Source organism: Typopeltis vanoorti, chromosome 11 (assembly GCF_054136105.1).
Source record: "Typopeltis vanoorti isolate ZY-2024b chromosome 11, IOZ_Tvanoo_1.0, whole genome shotgun sequence".
Classification (NCBI taxonomy): Eukaryota; Metazoa; Arthropoda; class Arachnida; order Uropygi; family Thelyphonidae; genus Typopeltis; species Typopeltis vanoorti.
In genome coordinates this window covers 124,857,183-124,877,049 of record NC_143559.1, presented here as the reverse complement: position 1 = coordinate 124,877,049, position 19,867 = coordinate 124,857,183, and the positions used below count along the sequence as shown (strand labels likewise).

The 19,867-nt window shown below is 34.3% G+C and overlaps 1 protein-coding gene across 1 annotated transcript in view; it reads left to right on the top strand.

Moving 5' to 3' along the window:
* Window positions 1–431: 431 nt before the first annotated feature.
* Window positions 432–19,867, top strand: part of P32 (complement C1q binding protein P32) — a 56,998-nt gene continuing 37,562 nt past the window's right edge. Inside the window, exons 1-2 of the mRNA XM_090400529.1 lie at window positions 432–780; window positions 9,868–10,015. Of these exons, the coding sequence (XP_090256655.1) occupies window positions 516–780; window positions 9,868–10,015 (413 nt within the window). The 5' untranslated portion in view covers window positions 432–515. The remainder of the gene's footprint in view (window positions 781–9,867; window positions 10,016–19,867) is intronic.

The following is a 19,867-nucleotide window of genomic DNA, read 5'->3' as shown; positions in this document are numbered from 1 at the left end:
CTAAACGAAAGTGGGCTATATTAGCCATTAAAATAATAGCCCTTAGTATCCTCAGAGCCCCAAACCTATTATTTTTATTATTATTTGACACCTCAAGGGAGTACAAAGACTCATCGAGGGAGAGTGTGCCAACAGCATCGAACGATTGGGTCCCTTCCAACTACTAACCGCGCTTAAAGTTACTTAACTGAGCCATTAGTAGCAGAAGCTCTACTAATCGACCAACCTTTGCCGGCTTTCCACTAGGAAAGTTATTATTATTGTAATTTTTGCGTACATATTTTTTACACGAAACATAAACAACACGAATATGATTAACGCAAGTGTTATGTTAATGAATCTTTATTATTCCCATTTCTTAATTTTGATTTCCAAAATCACTAATATATAACTTATTTTTTGTGAACGGAATATAATGCTGATGTCGGCGCTGTTGTTCCTTTCATAATACAGCGACATTTTTCAGTTATACACGAGGTTGTGATAAATTTCGGAACTTTTTTTTTAGGTTTGTCATGTCGTTATTTAACTTTTTATCCGTTTCAAGATTAGCACGATATGTACCTAATATTAGGCCATTCAATAAGAGTAATTTTAGGAAATGTTCGCCCCTTCGGTTAGTAGAAGATGATCATCGATCAAGAACATTTATGAGATCAATGTGGCTTTTGTGCCAACGGAGTAATTCACCTCAAGATCCACTCAAGTTAGCTGGTGTTAATATTGCTTGCAGTAACACGTGTAGCTGTGGGTGTCATGCCGTTGGAATGCATACCAAAGGTTAGCAGTTTTACTATTAAATTATGTTTAGACCCTCGTTGAACTGGAGGTAATGAACATTAGTCCGTAGGCTAGAAAAAGTATTATTACCGAAGACCCCATGCAGTCAAAGACTCATCTGGGAAGTACATATTTGAATCAATCAGTATCTTTAAACTTTTCTTGGTATAAATACAACGTAATCAAACAAATGGCCAATGTCTCAAACACATTTTGAGACATTGGCAATTATTGGATTTGTATAATTACTCGAAATTTTTGTGTATCTATTTCACATAAAAATCACTGTCATTATTTGGTTAAAGACGTATATTCACTGCAGTAGGTACTTGGCAAATGCATATAATTTTCACACGTTGTTGTGCAGAGCATTCATTCACACAAAGTGTCCGTTGCTCAATTGATATCGACGATTGACTGTAAGGACTTACAAGGACTTCAGTTCTGATCTTGTCCAGGGCAGGAAGAACGTTTATAAGGATTTTCTCATCCGAAGGTGCGTTTCTCATACCATAAAGCAAGCAAGATGTGCAAGACCCTTGTGGTCAAATATATACCCTACAGGACTTTGCATATCCACTTCACTAACATCCATTGCCTTAGCTTCAACCCTAATAGTGTCCACTATCATCTTCAGTCTAGGAAACCCCACCCACTTTTTTTTTTTTTTTGGCCAAAACTCAAATTTTGCCTCCTTCCAGCACTATTCATGTCAACCTTCTGAACTACACACTCTTTAACTCCTGTCTGCACATACATCTGTTCTGACATACCTTGCCAGGGAGCACCCAATCTAGAATCATCCAACTTTGACCTTCTCTGGTTGAAAATGCCCCTAACCCATTGATCAAATTCATTTACTGTCTCTATGCCACTAACCACTCTGAGCTCTTTAATTTCCTCCTTAAAATTGATTTTCTCCTGTCCCAATTCCCTAAGAGTGAAATCATCTTCTTAGGAGATTTTAATGTCTACAACACAACTGGCTTTCCTCCTCCGGGTGTACAGATCTATCAAGCAGAGATGCCGAAACGTTTGTCATCCAATGACCTTTGGCATGGAAGCATACATTCCCCATACTACTCTGAACTGCCATCCCCTAACTAAACCTTGGGTTTTCCAGATGTGCCAAGGGTGTACAAATGAAATTAAGTGTACCACAACTGACTGACATCACAAACTGCATCCTCCTTTAGTGCTTATACTCAAGCCTGAAATAGCTGCAAAAAACTATCAGTGCTTCCAAAACAGTCTAAAAGAGCAAAAAAAGCAGGAAACTTGCAGCCTGTTCAAATGGCAGCTGAGCCTTTTGGTTTATTGTCTGAGCAATTTTATTCCCTATCATACCCAGATAGCTTCTATTGCATCATCACCCACAGAAAAAGCCAATCTCCTGGCTTCACACTTTGCATCCAATATGCACATAATTGACCATAATAAATGACCCCTTCCCCCAATGCAATACCCCTTATATCCTTTCACCAGAAAGATTAGTAAAATATTGTCCAAATTAGACACAAAAAAGTTTCCTGATCCTGATGCCATTCCTGAAGGTTTGTGCACCAGAACTGACTCCTATCCTTAGTCGCCTGTTTGGGAATTGGTCTATATTCAACCCATCCCAAAAAGGGTGACAAAGCACTGCTGTCTAGCTACCGCCCTATCTTACTCACCTCAGTCTTGTTTAAAGTAATGGGGAAAACTATCAATTCCCAACTCCTACACTACCTTGAAGGCACCCATCTAAGAAATGACCACTAGTATGGATTCCGTCACTGCGGATCAACAGGAGATCTACTCACATATATCACCCATCTCTAGACAAATGCCATGGAGATGTTTGGCGAATCTTAAGTGGTTGCACTTGATATCTCCAAAGCTTTTGACCAGGTTTGCCACAAGGGCAAACTAAGCAAACACCCATCATTTGGTCTGTCTCAGGATTTCTGCAGTTGGCCAGCTTTCTGTTTGGATGCACGCTATGTGTGGTGGTGGTGATTTCTTATCCTCTCACCATTCCACTAATTCAACAATTCAGCTAATGAAACCATTCATCTGGTGGTCAAGCTTGCTCTGCTTGGCCACTGGTGCTGGTAATGTTTCATTTACTGCAACTAATAATTACTGTAGTAATGCTTTCCAGAATTTTTGTAGTGTTTCATAGTACAAAATAATTTGTCTTAACTTCTTTAAAATATGGATTTGTAGTCACTATATCCTCCACGAATACTGTAAATGTGGTGTGTTATGATTGTGAAAATTATCTTTTTTGTAATGTGAGAATCCCACCTACACATTGTAAACTTGTAGCACTTCTATACAGTGGGTATCTGCTTTTATCAGCATTCTGGAGCCTTTTCAACAATTTGAATTTATTTTTCATTCAATGGTCCATATTTATTTGCAGGCTTATCTCCATTCTTCTTCATTTAATTCAATAATCATGCGTTCTAATTCTTTAGGTAATATGACTGTTAATATGATATCGTCAGCAAATTACAGATTACGTAATAATGAAAAGGCTCCAGAATGAAAACTAATCAAAATCACAGACAGATTGAAATAACAAGTTCAAACAAATATCTAGTACAAATCATTACAAACAACAATAAACTTGATAATGAATTTTTGGTTAGAATAACAACAGGGTGGAAAGTTTTTAACCATTACAGAGATATATTTAAGGGCAGTTTACCAAACTGCTTAAAACAAAAGATTTTCACCAGTGTGAAGATCTTTCGTTTTAACCAGTGTTGAAGATCTTTCACTCGCAACAATGACCTATTCTCTAAGTTAGTTCTCAAACTTCAGATATCTGCGTACCCCTTCTTAAATTTTCATTATTACCAAGTACCCCCTTATCAAATAATAAGTAAACGAAGTATATTTCATTGTAAATGTCTATTTTATTTGGATTTATATGTAAGCGGATATGGAGTTTGAGTTGAAATGCTAATTCTCTTCAACCGAATTCCATAATATCTGAAACACATTCACTATATAGGTATATATTTCTTAGTTTTAACATGTTCACGATGGAATGGTGTCAAGCAAATATAAAGCGGATATGGAGTTTGAGTTGAAATGCTAATTCTCTTCAACCGAATTCCATAATATCTGAAACACATTCACTATATAGGTATATATTTCTTAGTTTTAACATGTTCACGATGGAATGGTGTCAAGCAAAACCATATGTTGCACCGGCAACATAAGGTTTTGCTTGAGTCTATACAGCAGTTTCTGTTGGAGAGGAGATGTTATTCATTAGTTAGTGCAGTTTTTATCGCAGTTGTCTCTAATTGCACTATTTGTTGAGAAATATAACGATTCCATGCGTTAATGATGTATAGCCGAAAATTGCCACGTACCCCCTGAAGACCTTTCGCGTATCCCCAGGAGTACGCGTACCACACTTTGAGAATACCAAACTGTTTAATACGAAAGATTTTCACCAGTGTGAAGATTTTTTGTTTTAACCAGCATTCAAGATCTTACATTCCCATCAATGACCTATTCTCTAATTATTCTACATCAATATTCAATCCTCTTTTCTCCCAGTTCAGTTTTCTCATAGCATATTCAAGGACACTAGTGAATAATTTTGGTGGAATAGTTTCCTTGTCTGACTCCTTTTTCTATTTCTTTTCCATTTATTTATTATTATTTTTTTTTTTTTTACTGCTGAACATCTTTTATATATGAGAAAATATATTAACTTAATAAGTGTATGTAATTGTTAATGGTATAAATCTCTTTCCCTAAATGAGTCTCTGACTTCAGGAGAGTTAATATAATAATAAAAGTCTGAAAAGTTTATGGATTTGAATATGAAATGTTATATCACTTAATGAGCTGAGAGAGGTGAAGTCATAGTTGATTTTTTTTGCACACTGATTTTAGTATTTTTTATTTGACCCCCCCCCCCCCCTTCCCCCCATTATGCTTAGTTTTTTAATTAAAATTGCTTTTTGTTTTGAAGTAGATTTCCAAAAATATTTTTCTTTATATTTTTTATATATAATAAAAATTTTAAAAAATGTTCAAATTTTAAAAAAAATTTTATTAAAGAAAGTTAATTTAGAGTCGATTAAATCAACATGCATACATTTCTTAAGCAAGGATGTCATGAAGACTTTTTTACATGTTCTTTATTAAAACTAGGGATGCTCTGATTTGGAAAAAAAATTTTTTTTTACGGAAAAAACGTACATATTAAAATGATAAAAAAATTTAATTAGTTTTATTTTTGTTCAAAATATTTATAAAATTTAATTTGGTATGCTTTAGCCAAATATGGAAAGAAGAAAGATTTAAAAAGTGTAGTAATACTTCATCTAACTCTGCAACTACACAAAAATGCATTCTTATTTTTGTGAAAATAAGAAAACCATCCTTATTTCATAGCCAACTAGATAAACTTGAAAAGTTTTGAAAAGGCAAGAGCTTATGAGAATACAATCTTCAGCATCAAGAGCTTAGGAGAATATAATTTTTAGCACTGCTTAAAAGGCATGAGCACTCTCCAGGCTTCTGTATATTTTTTAAATTAAGGGGATATTAAATCCCACATATTTGCCTTTTATTATTGCATTTTGATTCAGAATTCACAACCTTATAGCTATTTTAAACTGTTGGTTCTCATCAGAGATCAAGCAGAAAACTTAAAATGGCAAGAACCCTCATTCACTACCAAAGCAACCCTATCAGAGAGTTGTATTTTTCATAAGTGAACCATAAGAGTTACTATTGAAGAAAAGCCTAACCATTATAAAATAAAGAAATCAATCCACATATATACATAGAAACTTGGAAGATTTCTTAGTAGTGCAAGCGACGGTAACTATGATGCTGAGGATTGTATTCTCATAAGCTCTCTGGTCTTCATTTGAAACTTTCCAAGTTTCTAGTATATATTTAGCTATGAAATAAGCATGAATCTTTGATATTGCTATTTCTGTTTATTTTTATTTTGCTAGAATGAAGAGTTTTAGGCTCTTCTTTAATAAAAAGGGAAAATAAAATTTTTTCTTTCTCTAAATATAATAACTGAAATAGAGGTTTCAATTTGGCATAAGTTGGATAGTGAAATGGAAGGATGGATCCATCCATATTTATAAAATTTATAAAAGTTTCAAAAAATTACCAGATAGTTTGAAAACAACCTCTCTGGTAAATTTTTAAAACTTAGAAATGTAGACAGAAACTTAAGTTTCTTTCTGTATTTGGCCATAAAATATGGTTGGATCCATATATGTATATATATATATCAGGTGGTATATTCCAGATGTGCAGTGCACACCAGCATAATAACAATTCACTGATATTATATGTTTGCATTTATTCCTGTTAAAGACTCCCCTCATTGTTTCCTTGCCTTGCTCGATTTCTAAAATTAGACACAATATGCTAATATCTCATGAAGAGGACACTTTTGACATGTAAACATTGCATCATATTCACGTTGATAGCCCAGGTGTGAGATCACAAAATAAACACCTTTGAGCCATTTGAACAGACATACAGATGACACAGCAGATCAAATTCTTACTGTTCCAGTGGTTTTAAACCACCTGGAAGGCAATATGAGGGTGAGCACTGAGACAATAGCATCTAGAAATCAGTGGCTGTGAGTGGTTATTGTGTCAATCAATCCAATTGAGTGTTGTCATGAGCTGCTGTTTTTCTTTTTTGAGTTTTATCTGTTGTATGTGCGTGAAATGTGAACTGACATGTTTAGGACACCGATATAGACAGGGCATTTTCTATAAATTATAACTTTTTTTTTGCATATTTACAATGAGAAACAGTGTTGGTGATTTAATGTCCTGTTTTCTGCCAGAGCTTTCACAGATTGTATGATCGATTATAGTTGAAGGAAGAGTTGGAACTTGTTTATAAATGAAGTATTTCGGCCTTTCTTTGGTTTGATTCGGAAAAATAATAATTTACCAAGTGTGAAGCTTATTAGCTCTTTATACTTAAGTAATTTACCAAGTGATTACTTCTTCAGATTTCTGAGTGTGTTAAATGGCTGTATTTAATACACTCAGAATTTAAATTATCTCTTACTTTAGTATTTGGCAATGATAATCTAATTTCACCATGAAGCATAAACCCTTTGTGCTTCTCACATAAATGGTGTGTGTGAAACATAGCTGTTGTTCATTTAACCTTTATGCTTTCCATATTTAAAATATTAATTGATAAATTAACGTATTCAAAGTTATCCTATAATTAATTTGCATTAGATATTAAGATGAGTGTTGATGTGCTATGCACTCTTAGCACTTTAAAACATTATTTTGCAACCTGTGCTACAAAATTTGTAGTGCAGGTTGCAAAAGCCACTTGACAGCACACCCACAGTAAATGGGCATGCAATGCCACTGATGTGTGTGTGTATATATCCCCTATTTCAATATCTTAATCATGTGAAATTTAAGCTTCTCACTGAGAATTTCTACCCACAGCCACATAGGATTACTATAATATTGAATATGAGTTTTTACCTTCTTGATTACTGCTTGTAGCTCTTGAACTTGAACAGTTCGAAGCTTCTGATGACAGCAGTAGGCCCATGCATGCTGATGGATTTTTGCTTGCCACTGCTCAGAGCTGATGCTTGGTGAGATAGCAGACTTTGTCTGTGACTGTGTCAGGCTGAGGTTTGGCATAGTATTGTTTGGCTTAGCTTAGAGATTTGTGAGAGATCCAATTTTGGACTTACATGAAAGAGTGACTTATTTAGGTCACTCACAAGTTTTTGGAACTTGGGCAGTTTGAACAGACATTGTTTGTTCTCTGATGAGAATCAACAGTTCAAAACATCTGTCAGGCCAGTGTAATCTAATTAGTGGACTAATAAAAGGGGAATATCTAGACTTCTTGGCAGAGTTCTTTTCTTTTAAATAGTGTAAGTCAAGTCAGTCCTGATTTCGAAGGTTATGTTCTCATAAGCTGTCTGGTAAAGTTTCAAAACTTAAGTTACTTTCTACATTTGGCTATAAAATAGCGATCGATCCATTACATCCTTCATTTCAGTATAATAAAACTGTCACTTAATTTTATAGAGAACATTTATTTAAAAAAGTGGGAGCAAGAACGGTCAGTGAGTTTAAAGAGTGGTATGATAGACTTTGTGTTTTTCGGGGGGGGGGACCTCCCCCTCGATGAGTCTTGACAGACTTTGTCTTAGGAAGGACCTCCCTCGATGAGTCTTTTGACTCCTTGGAGGCCTGAATAATAATAATAATAATAAAAACAATACAGCATAAAAATTTGAAAAACATTGCATTTATTTCCTCAAATAAAATAAAAAATATTACTAAGCTTTTATTTTAAATTGTAAAATATAGAAAATAATTATGAATTTAATAATCAAAATAAATTTGCAATAAATTATGATGTAGGAATTTTTCAGCATTTTTTGGGAGTGATCTATTCTGGTTTGTTCATTCTTGGGGATTTTCTAGGATTACAGTGCTAATCTCATGATATGATATTCTAATTTTTTTCCATCTTGTGAAAAATCTCTAGATGAATACCAGTGTATTCATCTAGAGCTATGCTGAAAGAAATTTCCTCTGAGAAATACATTGGGTTTATTTGGCTGCAATAATGAGAAAAAATGAGAACCAACTAGTTTCACCACAGATATTTGTGGCTTCATCTGGGTTAAGATTAAAAAAAAAAAATACAATAAATGCTAATATGAACTAAAACATTACTTAAGTATAGAACACGTAGGAACCTTTATGACATAAGTTGAAAATGGAAACCATATGAATTGTGGGATCTTGTACAGGTTTGCTATTGGTAATGTGTGCAAGATAGTTGGTTGAAAAGTTAATCTGATGTGCAGAAGGATATAATGAGCCATTTCCAAATATCACACAGGATTATTCTTTGGTTTCTGTTGAATGTGTCTTGTGAAGGGATGATCATAGTAGATTCTTTTGTCGCAGGAAGTGAAGTTGTTTTTTTATGTAAGGCATGGAGCTCTTATCCCATTCCCCTGAGTGTGGGAGAAGTGAAAAGTTAAGCCTGAGCTGTCTTCTCTGTTGTTATTAACATCTCCAATATGCTTTTTCTAATCTCCAAAGTTTTAGATGTCTGCATTATAAACTACAAATGTTTATTGATTGCGTTGTGGTTTTTATGCAAATGCAATAAACTTCATATAATCAAAATAGGGTTGAAAGCCATTCTTATGTCACGAGAGTTGAACAGACTTTAGTCTTGAGAAAGTATCAATAAAAGAGATGGAAACATAAGTTCAGTTGAGAATATTGTAATTTTGGAGCATGAGTACAAAATAGTATTTTTTCATACCATTTTCTAAGAATATCCTTTTCTCCCAAGTAGTTGGAGTAGAGATGGTAATACTTTCTTTAGTTTTTCTTCATCTCTTGTGAAATATATTGCCCTTTTTAAAGCATATTATAATACTTAATTTTGAGACTGCCCAAACTCTATAAAAAGCAAAACCACCTCCTTTGAATATATCCTTCTTGGAAATACATACTTTTTATTCCTTATGCCAGAACATGAATATTGTCACCAAAAGAAAAAACAAAAATACTCTAAGAGAGAAACCTCCTTTGGATTTTTTGGAAATTAAGACATCTAAGAAAGGTAGTTTTCCTTCATTTTCAAGTTCCAAAGTGAATTTAATTTTTTGGTGGAAGGAGTTGATAGACGAAAGAAAATAGTGCAACTCAGCAACACTATTTCCATATGATAAAGATGTTATCTACGTATCTCCACCAAATTGAAGGCTTTTTTGTTTGTAGATGTGAGGAAATGTTTGTGAAATGAAAGAATTCTTTGGAATTTTTAGGATTACAGTGCTAATCTCTGATATTCTAATTTCTCCTTTTTTCCCCTCATATTTTACTGATATACTTTTTTTATATTGAGCCTTATAATCCTCATGAAACTGCTCTCCATATCCATACCTTCTGAAGTTCCTCTTTGATTTATCCTAATCTCATGTTTCTCTTTGGTGGGGGGGAGGGGGGGGGAAGTGAAGAATACATCTATTTAGAACTGTGGACTTATTTCTATTTGTGCTGTTGTTTTTAGGTGATGAACAGCTGATTCAGTTTTTGGAAGAAGAAATAGTAAATGAAACTAAACAACAGAAATCTCCAAAATTACCAAAAATTGAAGGATTTGAAATAGAAACAAATGGTGCAGAAGTTACATTAACCAGAAACCTTGATAATGAAAAGTAAGTTTAATTAACAATTTTAAAATTATAGTTTTCGTATTTGTAAAATTTTAGAAAAATTGGTGATTTTTCTAATATTTTTCTATTCTTAATTTTCCTTAAAGTGGTTGTGCCATAAAGCTGGATTTTAAGCAGATGATGGTTGTTAAGATTACCATCGTGTTGTGATATAACTGATATCTTAAAAAAAAAAATCATTATACGGTTATCCCCCCCCCCATCCGCAGGTTCGCTATCCACGGTTTCAGTTATCTGCAGTCAACCCCGATCCAAAGATATTAATTTACAAACGGTCAACTTACGAAACTTTCATAGTCTCTACAAACTTTCAAAAATTCTGCTTTGAAATAATGTTGAATCTAATATCCACTTTGCAAATGTAATTTTACATTGCCAAAATGAAGCCATGTGGCTCTTTCTTTTAGTAATAGAGATTTTTGGCTGATTCTAAAGATATACCAACACAGTGCAGCATGTTGAAAAGGTGGAGAAAGCTACACACTCTTCTGTGGTTGTTAAGATTCCATTCATATTCAGATAACTTTATTACAATATATTGTTATAATTGTTCTATTTTATTATTAGTTATTGTTGTTAATCTCTTACTATGCCTAATTTATAAATCAAACTCTACCATAGGTATGTTCGGTACTATCTGTGTTTTCAGCTTAGCGCGGGGTTCTTGGAACGTATCCCCGCAGATAAGGAAGGGGGGGGGGACTACTATATTCCTTTTCAATTTCTGGTTCCGAATGTATTTCAGATGCTAACAAATGAATAAAAAAATGTTTGTGTTAGATGCTTCTTACTAGAGAATGAATTGTTCTCTAATGCATGGTCATGATTTAATGAAAATATTCAACTATCGCTTAGTAATTTATTTCAAAATTTTTAGCCTAGAATCCATGCCATCAATGGCTAAATTTACAACAAAGATGATGATTATCAGCCTGTTGCACCTCACTGCTGGGCAAAGGCCTTTCCAAATTTCTCCATTCTTCTCTCTTACACAAGCCATCCTCATCCTCTGTCTCCTTCTTGATCTCTTTCTTTCTGGGATAATCTTTCATCATAGCTACATGGCCAGCTAGTTGCAATTCAATTCCATTTTTCATTCAGAAAGCTAAAGGGAATAGATATTTCAATTTAAATATACAGCAAAACACACAGTTGTGGTTCATGTGCCATTGCACTTCTTGTGCAACTAGTAGTGAGCTAGATATAGCATACCGTTAGTTCACATAGGTATTACATAGATAAATAGTATTACATTAGTAGCGATATGGATGTTTAGTAGAAATACCTCTCCCCAAATTGGGATAGCCCAAGGCAGTCATTCCTTAAATTCAATTTGTGAATCATATTACATCTCTCTCTCTCTCTCATGAATGCTATTAAGAAATGGCTTTTGTGGAGAACTTTGGCTTTATTACATTGAACTCCATGACTACTAGAGATTGCATGCTGAGCATGGTCCAGTTTGTCTGACTCATAGCATCTGATGGAATTTCGGTATTCTTATAATTTGAAAGAATTTATTATCCAGAATGACTATTTCCTTACCAGAAATTTGGAAAAGACTGATCCTTATTCATTGAAAACAATACCCCCCCCCCCACATTTTTTTAAAATTGTATATATATATATATATATATCTTATTAACGATTCAACGATGACTTCTAAGGACGGAACAGGCCATGCTAGGCCTAAATCCTTGATACGGATGATGATGGTGATGATATATCTTATTATTAAGAGAGATCTCCAGGGAGTCAGGAACTTGTCGGGGGAGGCCATACTATTCGCACCAGCTGTCAGACCTGTCCTTGAATTCTTTCATGCTATTTGCACACACAACATCCAGCAATTCATTCCAATCATGCACTGTTATATGAGAGAAAAATCTAGCCCTAAACCCCTTCTTGACAGCATTCATTCTCAACTTCTATGGATGCCCTCGTGCCCTTTTCCTACCCTCCATAAAATGAAAAGTATACTGCAATTTTGTATAACTCTTTCAGAAGTTTGTTAGTCTCAATCATATCATCCGTCTTTGACCTGTTTGCTAGTGTCTGCAGCCTACAAATTCTCAATCTGTCTTCATAATCTGTATTTTACAATCCTAATATCATTTTTGACACTCTCCTTTGCACTCTCTCCTCCATATCACAATCACCATGTAAACCAGCAGACCAGACCTGTGCACAATAGTCCAAGTGTGGTTTTATCAAGGTCATGTAAAGAGGCAAAACGACTTCCTCATCTTTACATGGCAAGGTTCATTACACTATTGTCATTATTCTCTGAGATGTGTTTACAATTTTTGCTATATGACCCTTGAACTTCAAACTCCTGTCTACTAAAACTTCAAGATCCCTATCCTCATCAGTTTCTTCAAGCATAATCCCACCAGTATAATACAACATTGGATATCTAATTACACCAAACTGTATGACTTTGCATTTACTGACATTGAACTGACATCCATTTTCCCATGCCCACAATTCCATCCTATTCAAATCATTCTGCAAGTACTGCATATCATCTGCATTCCTGATTACCCTACTTATCTTAGCATCATTAGCAAATAGCTTTATTTTGCCTAACAAATCCTTTCCCATATCATTAATGTATAGATTGAATAACATTGGACCAAGGACTGATCCTTGTGGTACACCACTAGTTACCTCAAATCTTGCAGACAGACTCACCCCTCCCCCCTAATAGCACTTTTTGATATCTGTCAATCAGCCATCCTTTTAACCACACTAATATTTTATAATCCAGACCCATATTTTCCAATTTATGCAACAGTCTTCCATGCTGTATTCTGTCAAAAGCTTTAGCAAAATTCAAAAGTATCATGGTGTGTCAATTCCCCTTGTCTAGTTCACTGGTAACATTATTATAGAATGCAAGCAAGTTGCTAAAATATGACCTTCCCTTAGTAAACCCATGCTGTTCATTGCGAGGTAGAGATTCTCTGTCAACCCATTTCTGAATGCGAGTCCTAACCAACTTTTCCAAGATCTTCACCACCACTCCTGAGATACTGATTGGTCAATAGTTGGATACATCAGTCTCTGCATCTGTGCAATGGGACTACTATACATTGTTTCCACTCCTGGAATCTTCTCTGTTCTGAAACTCAAATTATATAGCCTTGTCAAGGGAATAGCTAGTTCAGCTGAACTCTTTTAGCATCCGTGCTGATATAAAGTTTATGAGAAAAACTGGTTCCTATTGCAGAATTATTATTCAGTTTGTGCAAAGTTCTAGTACTTCCTCCTCGAGTTTCCTCAAACACTGAAGATTTCAATGTTGTATATACCAGTTTGATAGTTTTTAGAAAAATGGCTGCTCATTAGTTGAACAATCACTTCTGCATTAGACACCTGCATACCATCTACATTCAGTAGAGGTACTCTTTCAAATTCATTGAAAGAGTAGATAGAGGTGACCCCGTACGTAGTGCAACTCATGTTAAAGGTGGAATAAGTTCTGATCACTATTCTTAATATTTACCCTTAATGCAAAGCACATCTCCTGGAGGAGATGTATGATGCTATGTATTAAAGGCAAGGGGCCACTACCCAGACCAGTTTCGACCTTTATTGAGGTCTTGTCAGTGGGAGCCAGGCTAAGAAATACTAAGTAATACAGAGCTTATAAATATTTTACCAAAACAAGTTACCATAAGGTGCTTTGACCTTATTAAATAAAAATCTCAGGATGAGCGATAGATGTAGAAATTTCTACATCTATCTCTCATCCTGTAAATATATTTGCCAGGTATGCTAATTGACTGAGCCATTTCCAATTATGTAAATGCTTTTTCAATTCAAACTTTTCATCAAGAAAAACTTGTAGTTCATTCCGAAGTTCAGATAAACGAGTAAATTATTTTCCACGAGAAAGCAACGAACATCGGTATGGAAAAGAAGTTGTGTATAGTTGCTTCCCATTTCTTTGCAAAGTTGAGAGAAAAGTCTAGCATTTAGAGGACGGCCTGTAATATAATTTATGATTTTTACAGCTTCATCAAGAACTTTTCTTAGGTCTGTAGACATCATATGTGTAACCAAAGCCTCCCTGTGTATGCAGCAGTGTGTCGACTTTGCATTTGGTGCAACAGCTTGAATCCTTGAAATAAACCCTTTTTTAGATCCAATCATGGATTTCACTCCGTCCATGCTTATTCCAACACGTTTCCAATCAAGCTTGTTTTGATGCATAAAGGTATTTATACTGTTGAATATTTCTTCTCCTGCTGTATGTTCTAGCAAGGGTTGGCAATATAAAAGGTCGTTATGAATTTTTTGATATTTTTTGTACCTAACGAACACCAGAAGATTTGCAAAATTTGTAATGTCGGTGGATTCATCTACCTGCAACGCATAATAACGACTCTTACATATATCGGATAACAATGTTTGTTTTATATTTTCAGCCATTTCAGTGATTCTTCAATGAATGGTACTATTTGAAAATCAAATCCGATCAAAAGATCTTTTTGCATTATCTCCGATCATAATTTCCGCTATTATTTTTGCTGCAGGCTTGACCAAAGTTTCACCAATTGTTTCTGCTGCACCACTTTTTGCTATTAATAGTGACACACAATATGAAGCTTCTAAAGCCTTCATGTTTTCACCTCCTGACATGATTGACATCACTTTTTCAGATTCTTTTAAATTTTTTAGTTTATTTCGAAAAAATTCGACAGGTTTGTCCTTGCATTCATTATGTTTCGATTCAAAATGGCGATTTAAATTACATGGTTTCATGCTTTCATTTTTTTAAAGTTTCACCACAAATTACACATAATGGAATAGGTTCCTCTTCATTTCCCGTCCATGAAAATCCACATTTCAAGTAGTTTATATCGTACTCACGAAGTTTTCTCATCTTCTTCCTAGCTGGTTCTTTAGAGATGTCAGACAACGCACACTTATCAATTTCACTTGATCCAGATACAATATCAACATTTTCTTGTAGCTGACAGCTACTTGTATCTACTATGTTCCTCTCTTTTGCACATTTTAAAAATCAAGTCTTTAACCAGTGATCCATACTTAAGAATTTAAAAGCTAAAAAAAATTATCGTATTTAACGAACAGTCCTTCAACAAATGGCTAGTGAAAGCAGAACTTGAAACAGACAGCAATGGTAGGCCAGTAGAGATAAAGCAGCTATGAAGACATTCATATGATTGGTGTGGTATTAACAAAAGATTGTGCTATTAATTGACAAAGGCAAGCTGACAGTTCAGTTGAAATGCTAATTCTCTTCAACCGAATTCCTTATATATTATCTGAAACACATTCACTATATATTTCTTAGTTTTAACACATTCACTCAAACAAAACCATATGTTGCCGGTCCACCATGGTTTTGATTGTCTACTATACAGCATTTTATGTGGTAGGGGTCATGCGATTCTTTATTTCGTTTTTATCCCAGTTGTCTCTAATTGCACTGTTTGTTACACAAACAGTGCAATTAGAAACATATTACACAGCCTGCATATTACAGAAACATATTACACAGCCTGCAGATGTCTCTGTGCCTTATTCAGTGATACAATAGGAACGTTTTACGATCTCAAACTTAAATTTTATTTCATGCGTTAATGATGCATAGCCGAAAATTGCCACGGATCCACCAGGGGTCCGCGTACCACACTTTGAGAAACGCTGCTTCACACTAACACTCTTGAATTATTGAAAAATGATTTTCTTCTGGACATTTTAAAACTATATGATATTAGTTTTAAAATGTAAATTTTAAAACTAATATCATATAGTTTTAAAATGATGTACATTAAATCACTCAGTAGGTTTGCTGGTCTGGTTGGCTGAGTAATTAATGTAATTGCTCTATAACTGCAGGCTGATAGTTATGTAACTGCACATACTTGGATGAAGGATTAAAGAAGAATGTAATTTCTTGGGAAGTTTAATTTAAGAAGCAAATTATAGGAAATAGAACAAAGAAAATTATGAGAAATTATGCGTTGATGAGAGAATAAAGGATTCGTAGTAGGAACAAACATAATACAAAACAAGAAAAAGTACAAATGCTAATGAGAGACATAAGAAAAAACTAGGAGTACGAAATCAAAAAATGAAAATGCAGAATTAATGTCACTTATCTAAAATCTTCATAATGAACCAAAATGTTAGTAAACTGTACCATTAAATAAATTTAGCTGAAAAAAGAATCAATATAGCTTTTTTTTTTTTTTTAAACCATGGATGAGGCATCTTGCAAACAAATGAAGCTGTTATCCATGCAAAATTCAATTTTTTAAACTTTGTATTAAAGGAATACTGTATCTCCTTTACATGTTATAGTTCTTCAATTTACATTTCTAGGAGAACAGTATCTAATTTTGCCAACTGTTCATCATTGGGCCTGTCCAATTTCAAGCTGACTTGATTATACCACATGCTCAGTTACTTTCCCTTTTACATTATTACTAAAACAGACCAATGTTCATCTTGTGTTCATTTGCAATTGGAAGTTGCAGTTATAAAATCAAATGACTGTTTAAGTTTTCAGTTTATTTTGGATTAATAGTACAAACTGCACATATTTAGTTTATTATGAAGATTTCCATTCAGAAGTAACACTTCTTAATTTAAACCCACTACCCACACACGGTACTAATGTACTATAGGTTGATCAACCAACCGCTTGTGTATGGGCACGATATTAAATATATATATATATTAATTCAGGATTTTTATTTTTATAATTTCATTCTCTTCTAGTTTGTTATTTGTTTCTTATATGTCTCCCATTAATGTTCACATTTGCACTTTTTGTTGTTTTTATGTGCTTCTTTAATGATTTTCTGCCATTGGTTCTTTTTGTTCATTTGTTCTTTTTTGTTCTTTCTCATTGGTTATCTTGTATTTCCAGAGCTTTCCTTTGTTATATGCCCCTTGAGTTTCTTTATTGTATTTATCTATGATTTCATTTTATGTATGGTTTTTGCCACACATAAACATTGTTCTGTGGACAGTACCATTTCCTGCTATTTGTTTTGTTTCCAATCATTTTCTTTGTTTCATGGGAATATATTATTTATTTTTTCCTGAATTCATTATAACCAACATGCTATTTCTCTGGTCCTCCCTAGTGGTTTGTGGCTATTGTATCCCCTGAATAGATGTATATCCAAGAGTAGTGAATCATATTTTTGGAAGCAATTTTTTTAAAGAATATGAGGGTCAAAGCTGTATAAATGAGAGGAGAACTCCTTCACATAGCCTTTAAAGGAATGTGGAGAACTGACTGGGGCGTCTGACCTAATGTCAAATCCCCACCTTCTCGTGGTGCACTCTGTTAGGTATAGTTTGCCCACCGATTAGAGATCCCTCGACACTTGTGTGCATGTCAGAAAAAGGAGAATCCATTCCGATAATAGGGTAATCAATCTGTCTTCTGGGATGAGTTTGTTTATTATTACAGTTCGGAAAATTTAGCATTTCTTTTATGAACATTGTAGTTTTTAAAGTGTAACTATTTTGCTTGTGTAACAGTCGGAAAAATGTACGTAGAGTATTAACAAAATTAAAAAAGGTATAGCATAAAACAAAAATTTAGCTAAGTTTATTTTTAAGAAAGTTTTCTATAAAATAAAAATAATTATACAGAAAAACAGAAATTTTTTCAAATGAACTTAGATATTCTAAACTTACAGTTGAGAGAACTGAGACACTTTAATGTCCTAAACTGATTAATTATTTATGACTTGTGACTTTTAACAAACCCATGCAAAAAAATGTTGGAAAAAAATACCATTATCAAATCCTTTCAATCTTCAGAGTCATCTGAATCGGTGTCCGAATTGCCATCACTTTCACTTAAACTGATTACCAAAGGTTCGCATAATTCTTCGATAATTCCATCTCTGTCCCAATACATATTTTCCAATGAGGTGACATCGAGAGCAATATTTTCCCCAGTTTTGAACTGTAATACTTTCAATCACCTGTTCTGGAAGCTTAAAAAGTTTCGACATGTCAATATCTCCAGTTACGTTGCGATGGCGAATGAAACTTTTCACTTATGCCCAAACATACTCAATAGCATTAATAGTGCAATGATATAGTGGTAGCCTCAAAGCTAGAAATCCATGCTCTTTGAGCATCGTGTTGAATTTAAATAGTTTAGTTGTGGGCGAGTTTCTTTTGACCAAATTAAGCAATTCAATTTTTCGCATATCTGGGGAATGGTAAATGTTATTTGCAGAGAGCCAATCTATAAGAACTTGCTTCTTATTAGACCACTTTGGAACTTTGTTTAATTGAATAGAGTGATATGAAGTGTTATCAATTATAACAACAGCATTTTTAGGAAGGTTTGGAATCAGTTTTTCTTCTGCCCACTTTTCGAAGATCTTAGAATTCATTTGCCCATGGTAATCTCCAGTAGTTAAATTGGCTTTGTATAGTAAGTTTCAATTCTAAAAAACCCATTTCTCCACCCGCACACAAAATTATTATGCGCAGCGAGGCATTTCTGGTTTGTAGCACTCCACATTCTTCTTTAGACTGCCAACATTTTCCATAAGTTAAATTACTATCAATCCAAGTTTCATCTAGATACACAATCGTTTTTTTCTCCTCCCTGAAACGTCTTATTGCTCTCAAATACTGCGTTCTAGATAAAACAATGTCACTTTGCTCCATGATAAGTTTCCTTTTATTCTGGGACTTTTTAAAACAAAATTCAATTTCATGAAGTATTTTCCTTGAACTTTCTCCTTTCCAAGGAAAATTAATTTTTTCTTTAAGCACAGGAATCAATTTCGGAACAGTTGGCACCCTTTTCACGACCACGTAAAATTCGTGAATAGTTCTTCTTATAACATCTACATCAAAATCATTCAAAGCTATGGTTTCGATGGTTTTCTTTACTCTGACGCTTTTTTTAGGAGATTTAAATTATGGCTTACCTTCACCTTTTGATTCCCAACGAATTCTTTTAACAGTCTACCCTGATATGCCCGCAATTGCATCTGCACATTTTATGACTTGAGAAAGGGGAACATGGAGACAATTCTTTTTTGCAGAATGTCAGCACATTATTCAATATTCTTTTGCAAGGGCTACTGAAACGTTTAACAATAGAACTTGTTGACTGTACTGGATGCATCATACAAATTAATAATAAAAAAATAATGCAAAAAAATGACAACAAAAATCAAGCTACTACTAGTACAGCGACAGACAAGAAAGCATGCGATTTCGCATGTTGGTGACCAATTTGTATATCCTTCATTTCTTTCTCCCCTTCAGTATGAATCGACTATTCTTGGCAAAATGCCAAGGAGAGATCTATAAACAGTGGGCGAACTATATCTACTTGGATACTGAACGAACAATATAAAATGATGGTACAGCATGACAGAATTTCATTCTGGCTGGGGTGTCGTTCGGTTAAACAAAGCCCCCGTTGTTTTCGCCAGGGAACCAGGGCGAACAGCGAAAAGTCAGCTACTGGAACAAATCTGAAAACACACCCCAACTCAACATCACCAGAGTTAAAGACTGGTACTATCAACATAAGAAGCCTGAATGCCAAAGAAATGGAGCTAGCTGAGGAATTAGGTAAGTATCAGATCGACATAATAGGGGTGACTGAAACAAAAAAAAGACAAAAACTGGTGAGATCTTTCTTAGCAATAAATACAAAATGTTATATTCAGGCAATGACAATCAAGAAAAAGGAGGAGTAGCCATAGTATTCAAATTCGAGGCTAATCTTCTTGAATGGTAGGCAATCTCAAGTAGAGTGATGTGGGCAAATATGAGAAATTAGACAATGAGACTTATTTG